The following is an 18,637-nucleotide window of genomic DNA, read 5'->3' on the forward strand; positions in this document are numbered from 1 at the left end:
GCAAACACTGGGAAAACTCCAAGCGCCTCCCCTACCAGTAGTAAGAGGCCGAAAATGCACCAGCCGATCACCAGCTCTGCCGAGGCCGCGCCAGCAGCCGCCATCTTCGCTTCCGGTCCAGACCGAACTGAACGCCAGGGGTGGGGACGGGGAAGGGGAAAGGGGACAAAGCGCGAGGGACTCTGCCGTCGCGCACCCTAAAGGTTAAAGGGGCGAAGGGGGAGGAGCAAGTGGTTGCCAAGGAGACTCGACCCACTAGCGTCCCCTGGCGGCGGGCGGGGCAGGGCAGCGAGGACTGCTCAGGGGCGGGGCGCGTCCGAACGCAGTGACGTCATCAAGCTGCCTGCGCTGGCTTCAGTGCACACAGAGATGTGGGAGGTGGTCAGGGCAGGGTGTGGGATCATAGCAGCGCAACCTTATTGCAATATTTGACCCAGCCTAAGCTGATAGACTGGAAAAGCAAAGGAACTCCACAACGGTTGGGCCAGGTGGCCCTGGAGATCCAAGGCAATTTCAGAGGTACTTCTTCACCAAAACGAAGTTTGGCCCTTGTGTAGGTGGAATGTGTGTAATTAGCAGAACTCCTCACCAGGTTGCTAGAATGGTTGACTGCATAAAAGTTGACCAGCTGATCAAACGACTCTAATTTACTGGCACTGGGGGTTGCATGTTTCACCACTGATTTAAACATAGCTTGCAATGTAGTCAGGATACAACTCTGTGAGAACGAATACCATCATCTTTTTCCATTTCAGTGTGTGTTATCTTCTACCTAGAATCTACTTCCGGCTAGCAGCCTGCTGTAGAGAAAAAGTGGGATGGTCCTTCCTGCCCAGGCAGAATAAGAAGGGAAGAAGAGAACAGAGGAGAATACAGTTTTAATTTGAACTGGTACCATCATAAGCTGGCTTTAAGCCCTCTAGCCCTGCAAATGTTTGAATTTCACTCTTTCTTCCTTAATAATTCATATACCTGGGGACTTCTGTCATAGTTTCCTTAAAGTGAGTAGAGATATCACTTCCAGTTTCACAGCTCTATTACAGGTTGTATAGAGCACCCTTGACATAAATAACTACATCTTAGAAAAAGACTCCATTTATATTTCAGAAGGAATCATGCCAAAAGGAACCAAATGTTCACCTAATTAATAGAGACTCCACCCAACCAGATAAGGACATAACCAGGCACAATCTTTACTTTCAGCCATTACCAGAGGACTCTGAGGCTATAAAAAGAGTAGAACTTCACCAGCTCGAGATAGCCATCTTAACAAACACTGGTCTTGCTGTCACTCATGATCAGCATCCAGCATCTGCCGCCAAAGCTTCTGCTCAAATCAAAAACTCTTCATTGCAAAGTGTTGATATCCGTTCTGATCAGCCCAGGACACTTTCCTTGTCCATGTTGCTCTCCTTAGATTGGTTCATTAACCCCATTTTCCTAACCCTTCTCTTGACGTTAAATGTTATTTTGGTTTGAAATCTTTACCCTATAATATTTATGTGTTGATTCAGTATAATATATACTGAATATATATAATTTGCAATATTGACTGACTTGTGGAGTGGCTAGAGCTTTGTGTCCTTGGCTCTGACTACCAAATGAATGGGTAATACTAAGGAAAATTACCTCCTTCGGACCTTCATACAGCTCATGGCTTTTACAACTGAAATAGCATCAATAAAAAAGTCTGACTGTGGAAAGACACAAACTTTCAGGGACTTGGGCCTCTAACAGTTAGTCACTTATATCTCCTACACAAGTCCTAGAGTGTACTGAGGTACACTTAATTATGCCTTTTCCTGCTGAGGTCTTGTGACCTTCTTCCAGAAGCTCACTTAAATTGGAGGAGAGGTCTAAGAAAACTCCAAGCCAGTTCTTTCCCTTTCTCCAAATAGTCTAAATCCCCTCTGTAGGAATGATGATACATATCCTGCACTAACAACTTTGGGAACACGGGCCAATCCCAATGTAGCTCCATTCTACTAGTTTTACAATCAAAGGAATCAGCCCTTCTTGATTATACCCAAGAAAGTCAGCCCCTGACTCCACAGTTCCCTGTAGTTCTCTCTACTGGTCAGACACTAGCCCTCTGTGTCTCTCAATTTCAGGGACCATACTTCAAATTCTCCAAGTAGCTCCCTTGAGGCCTCCCTTACTAGACTAAAGGTTAGAAGGTAACACCCCACTACAACCCACCCACTCCTCCACTCCACCCACAAACACACCACTCTTCGGAGTTAAGGATGGAATTCCACAGATCAGCAACAGTTCTGATTAAATAAATCTGTTCATGAACGTTCTCTTGCTAATACATTTGTAGAAATTTTATTTGGCTGAGTGGTCTAAGAGTTATAGAATAAATTCTTGAATCTCTTTTTAAATATGCATATAAGGGAGAATTCAAAATTAGAATGCAGACAAGTAAATATAAAAATCTGGCCCTCCTCCATGGAAGTCCTGAGGCCTCCATTTTCTCCGGGGACAAGATCCAGGTCTCCTGTCCACCTGGAGGTGAGAAGGGGATCCCAGAGTCAGGACGCAGTGAGAGAATGCTGGAGCTGAAAGGAAAAATACTCCCGTAAGCATTTTGAGGAAAGTCAAAATTTCCTAAAATGTCCCATTACTGGCAAACCCTGCAATCTCCATGACTGCAAGCTCATTTTAGCCTGCTGGAGGATGAGATACCATGGGGAGGAGAGCCAAAGTGCTCCATTTGACAGCCAACCCCCACCCAGAACCAGAGCTGCCTAGTCAATCAGCAGCTGACCACATATGCCTGCGGGAACCCACCTGAGCCCAGAAGAATGTCCCAGCTGAGCCCTGCCCAAATGGCTGAGCAGCTCCATCATGAGCTAAGAAGTCTTGCATGGCTTGTTATGCAATAGCTAACTAATACATATACCTAGTGCAAATGGGATGGCAGGATTCAATGACAGGTTGATTACTAGTTACCTGCAAATAGAAGGCACCCTATAGGTACAGATTTTATTTCTCCTTACTTAAAGTTGGATCTCTTGTAAGATAGTAGTGAGTTATACAGAAATGCATGTAGATGTGTGCATGTGATTGGTTCTTAAATTACATAGTCCTCCACACCACAGGAGGAAACAGCCATGGCCTGACCATTGGGGCCAAGGCCAAATAGCAAATAGCAAGGTAAGAATTTCACCTTTAATCTATTTCCTCCATATGTACATTTTGGACGTCAAGGTTGTAGATAGATCTGAAGACATTGAGTTTCCTTTTAGAAGGGCCTTGTTATCCTTTGTTTACTGTCTGATCTCTGGATGGAAGATGGGCATCAGGTGAGCAGCAGTGGTACCTGTGGACACTTTCTTCTTGCAGCCTCCGCTTTCTAGGGGCAAAATCTTTTACCCTTGGGCCTGAGGAGAGTGTTGGGAGGCAAAGGCTGTTCCCTCACTTTTGCAGAAAAGAGTGTTTCAGGCCCTTCACCTTCCTTAGCTCAAAGAAATCAGAGCCCTCACGGCTGCACTTAAGTGTGGCAGCCACTGGCCACGTGGGGCTACTGAGCGCATGCAATAGGCTCCTCTGAACTAACATGTGCTGAAAACTTAAAAGGTAGACAGAGTTGCCAAGATTTAGTATCCTTTAAATTATATGTGAAATTGGAGCTTTTACTGAATCTGGACTAAATATTTTTAACATTTGATGCGCCCTTTATCGAATTAAGTTCATTTAATAAACTGGTTGCCTCTGACTAACAAAGTTGTGTTGGGCTGTTGCTTGACTTTTAGGTCAGAAAGCCTTATATTTCTGTGTTGCTGATAGGAGCAACTAGTTACCGGGGAATAGTAATTTGCATCAGCAAAATGAGTAGAGGGAGAAGAAAAAGTCATTTTGGGTAGGTAGCGGCATGCATATCAACCTTCTCTTTATTCTTAAGTCTAGTCATTTAACGTATAGATCAGACCAGCAAGGACTGAACACGTTCTCTTGAATGATGTTTTTTAATCTAAAAAACCTCTGAATCAGACCAGAGTTTTTAAAAAAATAATATTTTTATTTGTTGTGTATAATTACAAAGGGAATACATGCTTATTTTTAAATATTTCAACCATGAATAATTTAGAAATAAAAATGGTTCTTACGGGTCAGGCGCGGTGGCTGAAGCCTATAATCCCAGCACTTTGGGAGGCCGAGGCGGGTGGATCTCGAGGTCAAGAGATCGAGACCATCCTAGTCAACATGGTGAAACCCCGTCTCTACTAAAAATAAGAAAAATTAGCTGGGCATGGTGGCGCACGCCTGTAATCCCAGCTACTCAGGAGGCTGAGGCAGGAGAATTGCCTGAACCCAGGAGGCAGAGGTTGCGGTGAGCCGAGATTGCGCCATTGCGCTCCAGCCTGGGTAACAAGAGCGAAACTCTGTCTCAAAAAAAAAAAAAAAAAAAAAAATTGGTTCTTACAAATTTTCACAATCTTTCCTACCCTGAAATACTTCTCTTTAAGAGCTTCTGGGGCTTTTTGTATGCACATTCTGATGTGTTCAATGAGAATGTAGAAAACTAATAGCCCTTTCCTGTTCACCTGTAGTTACTGTAGAATGCACTTACTTAATCCCTCATCCAGCAACTCGTGGAAACATACCAGAATTTCTGGGGACTCTGTTCCATTTTAAGTTCAAAGAAATGGTCATAAAAAGCTAGTCAACTCCAGGAGGTTTATTAAGAGAAGGTATCTGTCATGCCAGACCCCTATTGACGTCAGTAGGAATGGCACTATGTTCAAGACACCAAAGAAGAGACCTAGAGCCAGCAAGACATAGGGGTTATTGAATTGAGGAACATACATATAAGGAGAACATAGAGAAGAAACACTACCATTTGTGAAAAGCATGTGGTTTATACAGCATTTTCACTTAGCACTCTCCCCCTAACAACCACCTGGCAACCTTCATTTAACCCAAAACAAAAGGCTTTAATCCCCTATTTGGCTTGTGTTCACACAATGGGCCAGGAATTCAGATATTCCTCATGGATAAGGAATAAATCTTTGGGTTGGCCACTTCTGGACTCCATAGCTCGGAACTGTAAACACACATTCTTCTCAGACCGTAGAGTCTTTCTCAGAGTATGCTCAAGTTAAGTTATTGCTGTCAGGTGTGTCTGCCATAGAACATTCCAGAAAAACTTGTATCAAAACGTAGACTCCCTTGGCTATATTAAGAGAGCTAATGGCCTGTGAAGAAAAGCAAAGTTTATGAAAGAGCAACTATTTCTGCCCTCATTCCTCCATCCCTCAGCTATTGAATGGTTTCCCTCCTCTAGAGCCAGTTGAGGGAAGATACAGAAAAGAATTACCCATAAAGTTGAAAGGAGGGTGTGACCTGAATTTTGGGAGAGGCCCTGCCTCTTGTAACTGCTGCAGGTGGCTGGCACACAGAAATTCCCAGTATCTTGGTGCAGAAAGGGTATGTACTAGCCCCTCCTCATATTCCTGGAAACACACACACACACACACACACACACACACACACACACACTGAACTCACAGAATGCTTTGGTGGATTGCCCCTGAGAATCACCCTATTTGTCTGCTTATTCCTGTGGAGAAATACTGAGAGATACAACACCCTCTGCTGAGGGAGGTATATATGGGAATGACCCCAAGGTGGGGAACCAGACCAGGCAATGATGACCTACAGAAAGGTCATTTTCAAGACAAAACCAAAGAGCCAAAACAATCAGACTGCCGTGAGCATAGATGCCAAAACTATTAAGAAAAGAGTTCATGAAGTAAGGACAATCCTCTCCTAATCTTTACCCTCCATGGCATTCAATGAGTGCCCCTCCTGGAACTGGGGGATTGATGGTGGGTTTGAGGACCAGGAGGTATAAGAGTGCTGTCTCATTCCCTCTATGAGGTGCTTTTAGAAAACCAAAGATAGAATTATGATCAAGTGGCATAAACTGGGAGACAAAAGTTATAAAAAATAATCTTATGTAGGAATTGGTAGAAAGAACAAAAAGAATACAAAAAGTATTAACAGAAAAGAAGAACAGCCTGGAGGAAAAATTTATTTCAATAAGACTTAAAAGAATGCTGGGCATGGTGGGAGGCTGTAATCCCAGCACTCTGGGAGGCTGAGGCAGGCGGATCACCTGAGGTCAGGAGATGGAGACCATCCTTGCTAACATTGTGAAACCCTGTCTCTACTAAAAATACAAAAAATTAGCCAGACCTGGGGGCACAAGCCTATAGTCCCAGGTGCTTGGGGGGCTGAAGCAGGAGAATCTCTTGAACCCGGGAGATGGAGGTTGCAGTGGGCCAAGGTCATGCCACTGCACTCCCAACTGGTGACAGAGCAGGACTCCATCTCAAAAGAAAGAAAAAAAGGAAAAAAAAGAAACTAGGTAAAAAGAATCAGGAAAGAAACTGTCCTCTTCTCAAAACCAAGAAGTAGGACACAGAGACTTAACTAGGGCTTGAACTGTAGTTTAGAAGGGTAGATGACTCAAGCCTACTTCAGGGTCTAAAATCTAAAAGAGACCTGTAGAAATAACTTCACAACTTAGCTCCTGAAAGTGGAGTCAAGCTAACTGCATAATGGGGACTAAACTAGTGGATATAATTTGTAATTTGAAATTGTTTTAATGTATTTAGACCACAGTTTAGCTATGCATCTAAATAACCATGTGTGTTGTACCATTGGATGTTAACATGTTGATGTTTTTAAAACATAGCTGATTATTATATACCAAATTTTTAAAATTTGTTACCTGCAAGCATTGAACTATCCAAGTCCAAGTAAAACTCTTGCAAAGCCTTAAAATTTATCTTTCCAACTGTTATTTTTTCTGTGCTTTCATTGCTAACCAATAATCCTCCTTCTGATTGACAAAGTCCTTCCTTAGGGATTTTAATTTCTTCAGTTGAGCTACAGTTAAACATTACTGGCCTCAGATCCTAGTGACTTTGTGCAAGTCTGTCATGATACATAATGTGTTGATTTAGAATTTAGCTTTCTGTTGTGTTCTATGTAGTGCCTATTTTTTTTTAATTCAGTTTTTTGAACTTTATTTTACAAATTAGGGATGTACTTCTGATTTTTTACATTTTCCCCTAGAGATATAATTTAGATATTCACATCTTCAAAGTAAAAATCAGAATAGGAAATAAGCGTAGAAACATCCTACTGGTAATGGTTACGCCTGCATGGTATTTATTAGTCTCCAAACCATTGCAAATTCATTTCAACCAAGGTACTTAGGTGCAACTTCAGAGAAAGCTAATTTATATCAACTTATAGTTTAGCCCTCATGATCAAGGGAAATAATACTCCTCCACTGACTACAAGTCTTTGCAGGGGCAATTTAGAACTGTTCTTTTATGCCCACTATACAGTACAAACCTTGCCAACATCTACTACCTTGAGAATCAAATTTAAATGAAGTATCCAGGAATAACCTAAAGAATTAGTGTAATCTGGATGGATATTAATCTAAATTTATGCCTTGCTCTTCAGTAAAGTATAGTAACCCCAGATATATGTTCCACAGATGCAATAATTTCTATTCTTTGGTCAGTGCAGAATATAATTTATACTTCCTGAAAGCAACTTTGTCTATTCATGAAGATAGCTGCTTTTTATTTGCCTTTGTCTCCATTTGAATATATATATGCACAGGTTTACAGACTTTTCCAATAGCTACATTTCAACTTGTATTTCATCAGCAAACATTTGAGAGGATGTTACTTCATACATTAACTATTTTAAACTGATTGTTGATCAAGTTAGTAGTGGGCAATTTTATTATAGAAAGCAATTCCAGACATAATGAGCAAATGTTTGCTAGCTCTAATCAGTAAGCTGTATGCCTTGTCCTTCTGCCTTTATCTAGGGATCTTCTGTCAAAAGGATTTAGCAATGATCCAGGGTAAACATTAATATGGTGCTGAGGAAGTTTGAGTACACTTGCCTTTTCTTCCCAATACTACATGATCTCCTTTTCCCTCCTAATCCTTCCATGTCATCACAACCCTAAGACATTTCTTCTTTTGTGATAAGTTTTTTGTGTTTATAAGGTCATGGGAACAAATGTTGAAAGACCCATTTGGTTCTGCTAGAACATTTGCTCATTTACATATAATCCTGTAGGAAGTCAAAAGTTTTGCACAAGAGCCAATCTATGAAAAATAAAATATTTATGGTCTACATTTTGTTATTCAAAATCAAAATGGCTGTTTTTGAGACCCAACATATAAAGTATATTCAAAAATCTACTTCTGGCTCATGCCTGTAATCCCATGCCTGTAATCCCAGAACTTTGGGAGGCCGAGGCAGGTGGATCACCTGAGGCCAGGAGTTCAAGACCAGCCTAGCCAACAGGGTGAAACCCAGTATCTACTAAAAATACAAAAATTAGCCAGGCATAGTGGCTCATGCCTATAGTTCCACCTACTCAGGAGGCTGAGGCACAAGAATCTCTTAAATCCAGAGACAGATGTTGTAGTGAGCCAAGATCACACCACTGCACTCCAGCCTGGGCAACAGAGTGAGATTCAGTCTCAAAAAAAAACACCCAAAAACCTAGTTTATTTATTTCACTGAATAGAACAAAAAAATGCCAGGAAGAATATCACTGAAATGTTAATATCTGGGTGTTTTTTATTTGTGGACACAGAGACAACTTTCTAATTTGCCAGCATAAAATTAGATTGCACACAGTATCATGATGTGAATTGTAAAATTTACATTTCCGTGTTTCTATAATTATAAGCTCTCAATGACTACTGTTTATGAACTTTTCTTCTCCTAAAAAAACAAACATTTCCATGTACACTAATGAAAAATGTTCGTTTTTTTCTTAAGATTTTTCTTCTGCATATGAAAAAAATAATTTATTCATAATTTAGACACATTGAATGCCTCTAAGTATTTTTATTGTGTCAATTCCTAAACCTATTGTGTATTTCAAGCTATAAAAATAAATTTGCATATACAACTCAACCATAAGGTGATGTCAAAGTCAGTTTACAATATAAGTAGAAATTATAACAACTGCTTTTTATTTGTGACACTTAAAAACTATCTATAGCACATTCAATAGTTTTAACAAAAAATGCTCTTTTTCTGTAGCATGAGTTGCTCTTTTTTCAAACAATAGGATTTCTCTCCTGACTCAAGTATCTATTCTTTTTCAAAGCATGATTCTGTTTGCTTTATTTCTAGGCAGAGTTTTTCAGCTTATATTTGAATTCAAAGTGTAACCTTTAGTACTCAGTTCCCATATACTAATGACTCATAGTCATAACATTTTATATAACCAATTGGTCTTATTAAAATTTATTAGGCTGCAGTAACTCATTTCTTGATAACCATTTTTGTAGCACTAGTGAAATAATTTGAAATAGATCTTTAAATTTTTAAACAATTGATAGAGACCAGAGACATTTACCTTTACATAATCATTTGCTGCCAAATATATTCTGTAATAGTTTTCATTGTTTTGTATAAACTTTATTACATTGTTTTTAATGAAAGATATGAAGTAGGGAATGTAAACTGTTATATCTAAATCCTGTTGTTAAAAATATTTTAAATTGGCTGGGTGAGGTGCCTTAAGCCTGTAATCCCAGCACTTTGGGAGGCCGAGGCGGGTGGATCACGAGGTCAAGAGATCGAGACCATCCTGGTCAACAGGGTGAAACCCGTCTCTACTGAAAGTACAAAAAATTAGCTGGACATGGTGGTGTGTGCCTGTAATCCCAGCTATTCGGGAGGCTCAGGCAGGAGAATTGCCTGAACCCAGGAGGCGGAGGTTGCCGTGAGCCGAGATCGCACCATTGCACTCCAGCCCTGGGTAACAAGAGTGAAACTCCGTCTCAAAAAATATGTATATTTTTTAAATTAAAAATATTGTATTAGTTTGTTTTTATGCTACTGATAAATACATACATGAGACTGGAAGAAAAGGAGGTTTAATTTGACTTACAGTTCCACATGGCTTGGGAGGTGTCACAATTATGGCAGAGGGTAAAAGGCACTTCTTATATGGTGGCAGCAAGATAGAATGAAGAAGAAGCAAAAGTGGAAAGCCCTACTAAATCCATCAGATCTTGTGAGACTTATTCATTAACATGAGACTAGCACAGGAAGGACCAGCCACCATGATTCATTTACCTCCCACTGGATACCTCCTACAGCCTGTGAGAATTCTGGGAGATACAAGTCAAGTTGCGATTTGGGTGGGGACACAGCCAAACCATATCATTCTTCCCCTGGTCCTTCTCAAATCTTATGTCCTCACCATTTCAAAACCAATCTTGCCTTCCCAACAGTCCCCAAAAGTCTTAACTAATTTCAGCATTAACTCAAAAGTTCACAGTTCGACATCTCATGTGAAACAAGGCAAGTTCATTCTGCCTATGAGCCTAAAAAATCAATAGCAAGTTTGTTACTTCCTAGATACAAGGGGGTACAGGCATTGGGTAAATACAGCCATTCCGAATGGGAGAAATCAGCCAAAATGAAGGGGCTACAGGCCCCATGGAAGTCTAAAATCCAGTGGGGCAGTCAAATCAGAAAGCTCCAAAATAATCTTCTTTGACTCCATGTCTCACATGCAGGTCACTCTGATGTAAGAGGTGGGTCCCCATGGCCTTGGACAGCTCCACCCGTGTGGTTTTGCAGGGTACAGCCTTTTGCCCAGCTGCTTTGACAGGCTGGCATTGAGTGTCTGTGGCTTTTCCAGGCACACAATGCAAGCTGTGGGTGAATCTACCATTCTGGGGTCTGGAGGACGGTACACCCTTCTCACAGCTCCACTAGGCAGTGCCGCAGTAGGGCTCTGTGTTGGGGCTCTGACCCCACATTTCCCATCCACACTGCCTTAGCAGAGATTCTCCATGACTGCCCCACCCCTGCAGCAAACTTTTGCTTCGACATCCCAGCATTTCCATACATCTTCTGAAATCTAGGTGGAGGTTCCCAAACCTCAATTCTTGACTTCTGTGCACCTGTAGGCTCAACACCACCTGGAAGCTACCAAGGCGTGGGCCTTGCACCCTCTGAAGCCACTGCCAGAGCTGTACCTTGGCCCCTTTTAGTCATGGCTGGAGCAGCTGGGACACAGGACAAGGCACACGGCACATGGACCCTGGGCTCAGCCCACAAAGCCAGTTTTTCCTCCTATGCCTCTGGGCTGTGATGGGAGAGGCTGCCATTAAGGTTTCTGGAGACATTTTCCATATTGTTTAGGAAATTAACATTCAGCTTCTAGTTATTTATGGAAATTTCTGCAGCCAACTTAAATTTCTCCTCAGAAAATGGAATTTCCTTTTCTATTGTACTGCAAATTTTCCAAACTTTTATGCTGTGCTTCCCTTATGAAACTGAATGTCCTAAGCACTCCAGTCACCTCTTGAATGTTTTGCTGCCTAGAAATTTATTCCACCAGATACCCTAAATCATGTCTCTCAAATATAAAGTTCCACAAATCAGTAGGACCAGGAAAAATGCCGCCACTCTCTTTGCTAAAACATAGCAAGAGTCACCTTTACGCCAGTTCCCAACAAGTTCCTCATTTCCATCTGAGACCACCTCTCCCTGGACTTTGTTGCCCATATTGCTATCAGCATTTTGGGCAAAGCCATTCAACAAGTCTGTAGGAAGTTCCAAACTTTTCCACATTTTCCTGTCTTTTTCTGAGCCCTCCAAACTGTTTCAGCCTCTGCATGTTACCCAGTTCTAAAGTCACTTCCACATTTTGGGGTAAATTTTCAGCAGTGCCCCACTCTACTGGTACCAATTTTTTTTTTTTTTTTTTTGAGACAGAGTCTCACTCTGTCACCCAGGCTGGAGTGCAGTGGCACAATCTAGGGCTCACTGCAACCTCTGCCACCCGGGTTTAAGTTATTCTTCCGCCTCAGCCTTCCAAGTAGCTAGGATTACAGGCACCTGCCACCATACCTGGCTAATTTTTGCATTTTTAATAGAGATGAGGTTTCTCCATGTTGGCCAGGCTGGTCTAGAACTCTTGACCTCAGGTTATCTGCCCACCTCGGCCTCCCAAAGTGCTGGGATTATAGGCATGAGCCACCACACCCAACCATCATTTTGTAGTAACATTTTCTTTTCTCTAGTTTGCATTATTGTAAGAATGCAGTAAATAAAACATACAACATACAAAATATGTGTTAATCAACTATTTATATTATTGGTAAGGCTTCCAGTCACCAGTAGGGTGTTACTAGTTAAATTTTTGGAGAACCAAAAGTTAGAGGCAGATTTTCAACTGCATGGGGATTCAGCACCACTAACTCCTAAATTATTCAGGGGTCAATTGTACTTAGTCAACTGATTATAGATATTTATCATATCTATAAAATACCTTCACAGCAACACATAGCATTTGAATAGTTATTACAGCCAAGCCAAGTAAACATTAGAGATACCTTTCTGGATTCTGAATTAAGGGATATGGAGAATGATGATGCCACTAATTAACATGGGGAATATATGAAGAAGAGAAGATTAAAGGTGAGGAATGACAAACTGTATTTCCTAGATTCTAAGACGTTATTTTCTCCTTTACATTTTAACATCTCTGATGTTAGGATGAATCTTTAAATCGATGGGATCTTACTGTTATAAGTGGTATATTTTTTCTTAATATAGTCCATAAAATGATGGTGTATCTTACAGTCAATGTCACTTTAGATTGAAGAAAACATGGTAGTGTATTTGAAGTAGTGCCTTGGATTTGAGGTGCCTGAGGAACACAGATAACTCTAGTTGATAGAATGTATGGGCCGGAAACTCAGCCAAGGGACCTGCCACAGAGATGTTTGTCATCTGTACTCAAGTGAAAGCTGAAGCAATGGAAATGCAGAAAATTCCCAGGAAAAACTGGTAGAAGTGAGAATAAGAGTCAGCTAAATAGACAACCCTAAAAAACGAGCAAATTTTAAGCAGAGAATAAAAGGGAAAAAGTGGTTAGAAATAATAATCAGATTACAGCATAGAAACAAAAAGAGAAGATACTTTTTAAAACTAATGAATAACTGTCAATACCAAATGTAGTGAGAGGACTAGTAAGTGCCCACTGAGTATGGCAACATGAGTGGGGGGCCATTAATGAATTTTCTAGAATAATTCCAGTGGAGTGGTTAGGAAGCAGACAGGTTGCACTGGATTGAGGAATGAAGGAGAATTAGGACAGCAGAGATTATGAATGTAAAATATTCTTTCAGGAGGCTTGACTAAAAGGGATGGAATAATGAAAAAGTTAAATAGGATAAGGTCAACAATGATTTCTGCAGAAGTGACTCAGATTTGAACTCATTTCTAGGAAACATAGAAAAGGCATGGGCCACTCTTACATTACTAAACCAGACAGGGGTCCCATTATTCAGTGCAGTAAGGCCAAATATTCACATGGAGATTGCTTTGCAGCGGAGAAAAGAGGACCTTTATTAGCAGCGTGCCAAGCAAGGAGAATTAGGCAGCTGAGATGTAAGACTCGACCTTCCAGGCAGCTTGCAAGCAAGGGTGTTTAAAGGCAGAGGTAAATTTCAGAAAAGCAGAATTTACAGGCAAAATTATAAATCAACATACAGAGGTGATACATTGATTTGGCCTACAAAGGTGGAAGCTGAGTCAGGTGGGGCAGGGCGCTTCCAGGTCATAACTGAATTCAAAGATTTTCTGACTTGAAATGGGTTAAAGAGAAGCCTTTGTTTAATAATTTGGGATCAGGGCCAGGTACAGTGGCTCACACCTGTAATCCCAGCACTTTGGAAGGCCAAGAAAGGTGGATCACAAGGTCAAGAGATCATGACCATCCTGGCTAACATGGAGAAAACCTATCTCTACTAAAAATACAAAAGTTAGCTGGGCATGGTGGAGCTTGCCTGTAGTCCCAGCTACTCAGAAGGCTGAGGCAGGAGAATCACTCGAGCCTGGGAGGTAGAGGTTGCAGTGAGCCGAGAGACTCCGTCTCAAAAAAAAGAAAAAGAAAAAGAAAAAAATAATTTGGGATCAGAAGAAAGAAATATTAAGCCTGGCATGTGGCCATGACTTCCTCTAGGACACTCAGGAAGAAATTTAAAGCAAAGAATGGTGGCAAGAGTTCAGTCCTCAGTTACCTTTTATCTGAGGTCTACGGGTCAGTGGATCCTTTGGTGGGGTTCCCAGTTTCTAAGAAACAACTCAGGGGCCTATATTATGATGATCTCTTTGGTTTCTACAAGGCAAAACCACCTTTGCAAACTTTTAACTTAGGAAATTATGACAGTGACAGAAATCAGACCTAAGTTGACTCCATCTGGCTCCTAATCTTTAAACTGTTCTTATTCATTCCTGGGCATAGGCCAAACTAATTTTGAGAAGGAATTTAGTTCATGGTTTGACTCTGAAGGAACACTGATAATAGCTCTTTCCCAAAAAGACCCCCTTCTTGCCTGGGGACCAATCTGCCCTTGCAGGACTAACAAATTAGCTACAAGTTTAGAAGTTATAGTGTAGGGGCATGCAGCCTCTGGCTCCAAGAGTCTGAACCTCCCCAAATTGCTGGGGATAACATCACTACTATAAAACCTGAGATGAGTGCGTGAGTTATTTTGCAGACCCTGCACTGGGTGGATCAACCAACACAACCCAGACCAGTAATCCGGCTCAACCAGTTCTGCCATCACACCCAGCAATGGAAGACATTAAGAAAACCTAACTTCGGGCCGAGCACGAAGCCTGTTATCCCAGCTCAAGCCTGTAATCCCAGCACTTTGGGAGGCCGAGGCGGGTGGATCACGAGGTCAAAAGATCAAAACCATCCTGGTCAACATGGTAAAACCCCGTCTCTACTAAAAAAAAAAATACAAAAAATTAGCTGGGCATGGTGGTGCGTGCCTGTAGTCCCAGCTACTCGGGAGGCTGAGGCAGGAGAATTGCTTAAACCCAGGAGGCGGAGGTTGCGGTGAGCCGAGATCGCGCCTTTACACTCCAGCCTGGGTAACAAGAGCAAAACTCCGTCTCAAAAAAAAAAAGAAAGAAAACCTAACTTCAACCCCCAATGCTTCCATCTCCAACCTGACCAATAAGTGCTCTCCACTTCCCAAGCCCCTACCCACCAAATTATCTTTAAAAACTCTGATCCTCAAATGCTTGAGGAGACTAATTTGAGTGATAATAAATCTCCAGTCTCCTGTACAGCTGGCTCTTTGTGAGTTACTCTTTCTCCATTGCAATTCCCCTCTCTTGATAAAGTGGCTCTGCCTAGGCAGTGGGTAGGTGAACCCACTGAGCGGTTAGAAGGAAACCAAACATCTCAAAACTAATTCCCTTGGAAATACTATTGCCTTCTTGCTTACCAAGTTGCTCAATTACTTCTCAGGACTAACTAGGTGCTTGGAAATGTCCTTAAAGGAATCCAATAATTTTCTTTATTTCCATGCTTAGCAAGGGGAGCAGGCAGCAGCTGGCTAAGAAGGGTTCTTGCTTTGTCTCACTTAACACATGAATTTAAGTTTACCAGATCATGTTTTTTGGAAAACTTCAACTCTGAAGAAATAAGATAGTCAGAAAAAAAGGAGGAGTTAATCAGTCAGAATTCAAGCAAGGAACAGGGATAATGCATTTAAAAAGGTGATTTTGAAGAGTTCAATGACTGGACTATTTACAAAGATGTGAGCAGGAAAAAGGGAAACTAACCCTAGAGTTGTCAAAACAGGAAACCATTACCACCCCTGAAAGGACACTCCCTTTCTCAGAAGGAGAATTTACTGGAATCTGGAAAGACCTATACACTTAGGGAAGAGCTTTCTAGTAGCCATAGTCAACCTACAGTCCCCCAAGAAGGGAGCCAGGGGATAAATACTCTATTACTCTTTTTGAATGTGCTTAACAGGAAACCAGAAGGCAAAGGATCCTATTTGTCACAAACATAATGATCAGCCTCCTGGGGCACAGAGCAGAGTGGAGAAGGGTGGAACCTGTATCCGAGGAGCAAATGGAAGACACCGCAGCAGAAGGGGAAAGACTTGTTTAAATAGCATAGCACCCAGGAAAACAGGTCTCCTGGTGAAGAAAAAGAGGGCATTTTTCACAGATACTTTGTGTTCTAGCAATAGTGGAAAAACAACGCTATTTCAATTTTAGAGTAGTTAATGAGAAACTGATACTTCTAAATAAGAAAAGGCCCAATATCCTTGTTTTAATTTAAGTCTACTATTCATTTTGTATTGTGCAAACTGAAGATGGCCAGTGATATCCATAGTTCAAAAAGATTCTAATTATTTGCAGAATAACTAAGTATATAATGTTTCAGCTTTATATTAAAAAACAGCTTTCCTATTAAAAGGATGTTTCTAATTTTTAAAATATGAGTAAGTTGATGTTATAAAAAAATACTACTGGTTAGGTTTAGCCCTAAAAAAAAGAAGGAACAATGTTAAAATTTTTATAGGTCTTTAGTATTACCATTTAATTTTGAAATGAAAGGTTTGTTTATTTAAATCTGGGGTTGTTATATTTGATTTTGCTTTGTGATGTACTTAATCAAATATTGATAGACCAAATAACTTCAGTAATGTTGGTTCTGTATGTATTTCATTTTTTTTTTAGCATCACATATGCATAACTTTTGCTGAGACAGTTTAAGGATTGTACCAAATGAAAAGCCAATGCTATCTCTATAAATAGAAGCTTAGTAAAAAACAATCTGGAACTGACGCTATCAAATTTTGACTTTTAAAATTACTCTTATCAATACATAAATATATGTCCACATGGATACTTTCTAGATTGATTGTCATCTCAGAGAAGCCTTTTCTCATATTGATATGGAATGCAGATTTGGTAGTTAAATTTGATAGTGAGAAATAAAAATAAAATTCTAAGCCCTCAGCAGACTGAAAGGACCTCTCTCTTGGCCAAGGGGACTCCAGAATAATCTTGGAAGCTCTATTCACAGTCAGGACAAGGATAGATGGTTGAACATGCCTCATTATAACCCCTCCCTTGCTAACCACCATTGGGCTTTCTACTCTCAGGGCTAAACAGAAACCAGCTCTTTCAAAAGACTCCACAGTGATAGCTTATCTTCCCAGGTACAGAACAAAGACAAGATGAGATCAATTGTTCTTTTACCCTTGCCTGAGATATCTGCTTCCTCTATACCCTTTTTCTTCACGTGTTCACCTTATCTTATGTAAAATTTAGATTTATTGGGCACTAACTAAAATCTCACAAGTATGTAACCATTAGTCTCACTGCTACCTCCCCGCCCCTTTTCTTAAAGGAAAATATTTAAATAATAAACTTCCTAATGTGATATGGTAAAAAGCCCCATAAAACTGCACACCTCAACCATACCTCAGCTTTCTGTTGAAACTGCTATCTATAACCCAAATGTGAATAAGTAATTAAGGACTGTGATCGCCACCCTACCCAGACAATGTGTAAACCAATGCTAATCTTGGCTTTTGTGAACCACTTAAGTATCAATCAGAATGTCAAATAGTCCCCTGGCCCTCGGAATGTCCGGAATCCCCTCACCCTCATCTCCGCCCAGAAGGTGATTTGCAGAATCCACTAGCCCTCGGAATGTCTGAAGCCCTTCACACCCATCCCCGCCCCTCACCCTCACTCCCAAGGTAATTTTTACAGGTATAAAAGGTCTTCACACCCTCCTGTTGGGGCCACGGGTTGGAGAGACGTGAGTCCTCTGTGGCCGCCGGCAATAAAGACCCTGCAATTTGGCATACTTTTGTCTTGGTGTTGACTTTCTATGCTCGGGTCAGTACAACACTAAGAATCTCTTTGGAAAATACAGCCACAGAATGTTTCTGTGACTTGCATTTTAACCAGGTGCACCCTCAAGCTAGCTTAATAAAAGTCAATGATCTGAGACTTATGTTTCAGTCACTCATTTTGGTCAACAGAAAACTCTCAAGAAATTTCCTTTTCATATCTTTTAAGCAGACTCAAACACACACACATACACACACACGGCTTTTTCTTAGCTAGGTCAGTATGCCAATCAACATCTTACCAGTACTAGAATATGCTTAAATTTTGAAGGGAAGATGGAGCTTCGTGAAAGATAGGGAGTTGTCCCATCATTTCTGATTATTACAACTCATCTTTCTTCAGGCCAGATTTTTTTTACTGATGCGTAAATACAAGTTTTCACAACTTTCTTGAAAACCATTTCATTTTTACCATTACCATGTATCCAAATCAATCATGTGTTTACTATTATGTAATTACCTTGTAACTTAAATGTTTCTGTAGCTTCTTGTAATCCAGTGTCATAGACTCACATTCAAAGAAACACCAGTTGGGCATAAAAATATAATTAGAAGCAAGGGAAATTTTACTCATGCCCTTGAGAAATTACCAAAGTGTGGTCAGGGTAATTATACTTCTTTTAAGTTCTCTAGACCTCATTCTCATTCTCTCACATGTCTGCAGGGGCAGATTTACCATCATGCTAATGGAACTCTAACATCAATGACCCAGTTGCACAGGTGTTTTCCACGGTCATACAGAAAAAAAGTCCTAGCAATGTGTTCCCATGGACCTACATGATTTTTTTGCAAATTTTTTGTAAATAATGTATTTTCACTTCAGTCTGTTGCGAGCACTGTCTCTTTCCATTTTCACTTTCACATTT

General features: G+C 40.8%; 2 protein-coding genes across 4 annotated transcripts in view; both read right to left on the bottom strand.

Annotated features, from left to right (window-relative positions):
- The window catches only part of LMBRD1 (LMBR1 domain containing 1), a 133,568-nt gene extending 133,354 nt beyond the window's left edge, over window positions 1–214 (bottom strand). For all 3 annotated transcript variants that reach the window (XM_035296033.3, XM_035296032.2, XM_078369498.1), the window contains exon 1: window positions 36–214. In XM_035296033.3, the coding sequence (XP_035151924.1) occupies window positions 36–104 (69 nt within the window). In that variant the 5' untranslated portion in view covers window positions 105–214. The remainder of the gene's footprint in view (window positions 1–35) is intronic.
- Window positions 215–2,308: 2,094 nt separating this feature from the next.
- The window catches only part of LOC144582405 (uncharacterized), a 69,870-nt gene continuing 53,541 nt past the window's right edge, over window positions 2,309–18,637 (bottom strand). The window contains exon 4 of the mRNA XM_078370892.1: window positions 2,309–2,561. The gene's annotated coding sequence lies outside the window, so the exon portion shown is untranslated. The remainder of the gene's footprint in view (window positions 2,562–18,637) is intronic.

Source organism: Callithrix jacchus, chromosome 4 (genome assembly GCF_049354715.1).
Source record: "Callithrix jacchus isolate 240 chromosome 4, calJac240_pri, whole genome shotgun sequence".
Taxonomy (NCBI): Eukaryota; Metazoa; Chordata; class Mammalia; order Primates; family Cebidae; genus Callithrix; species Callithrix jacchus.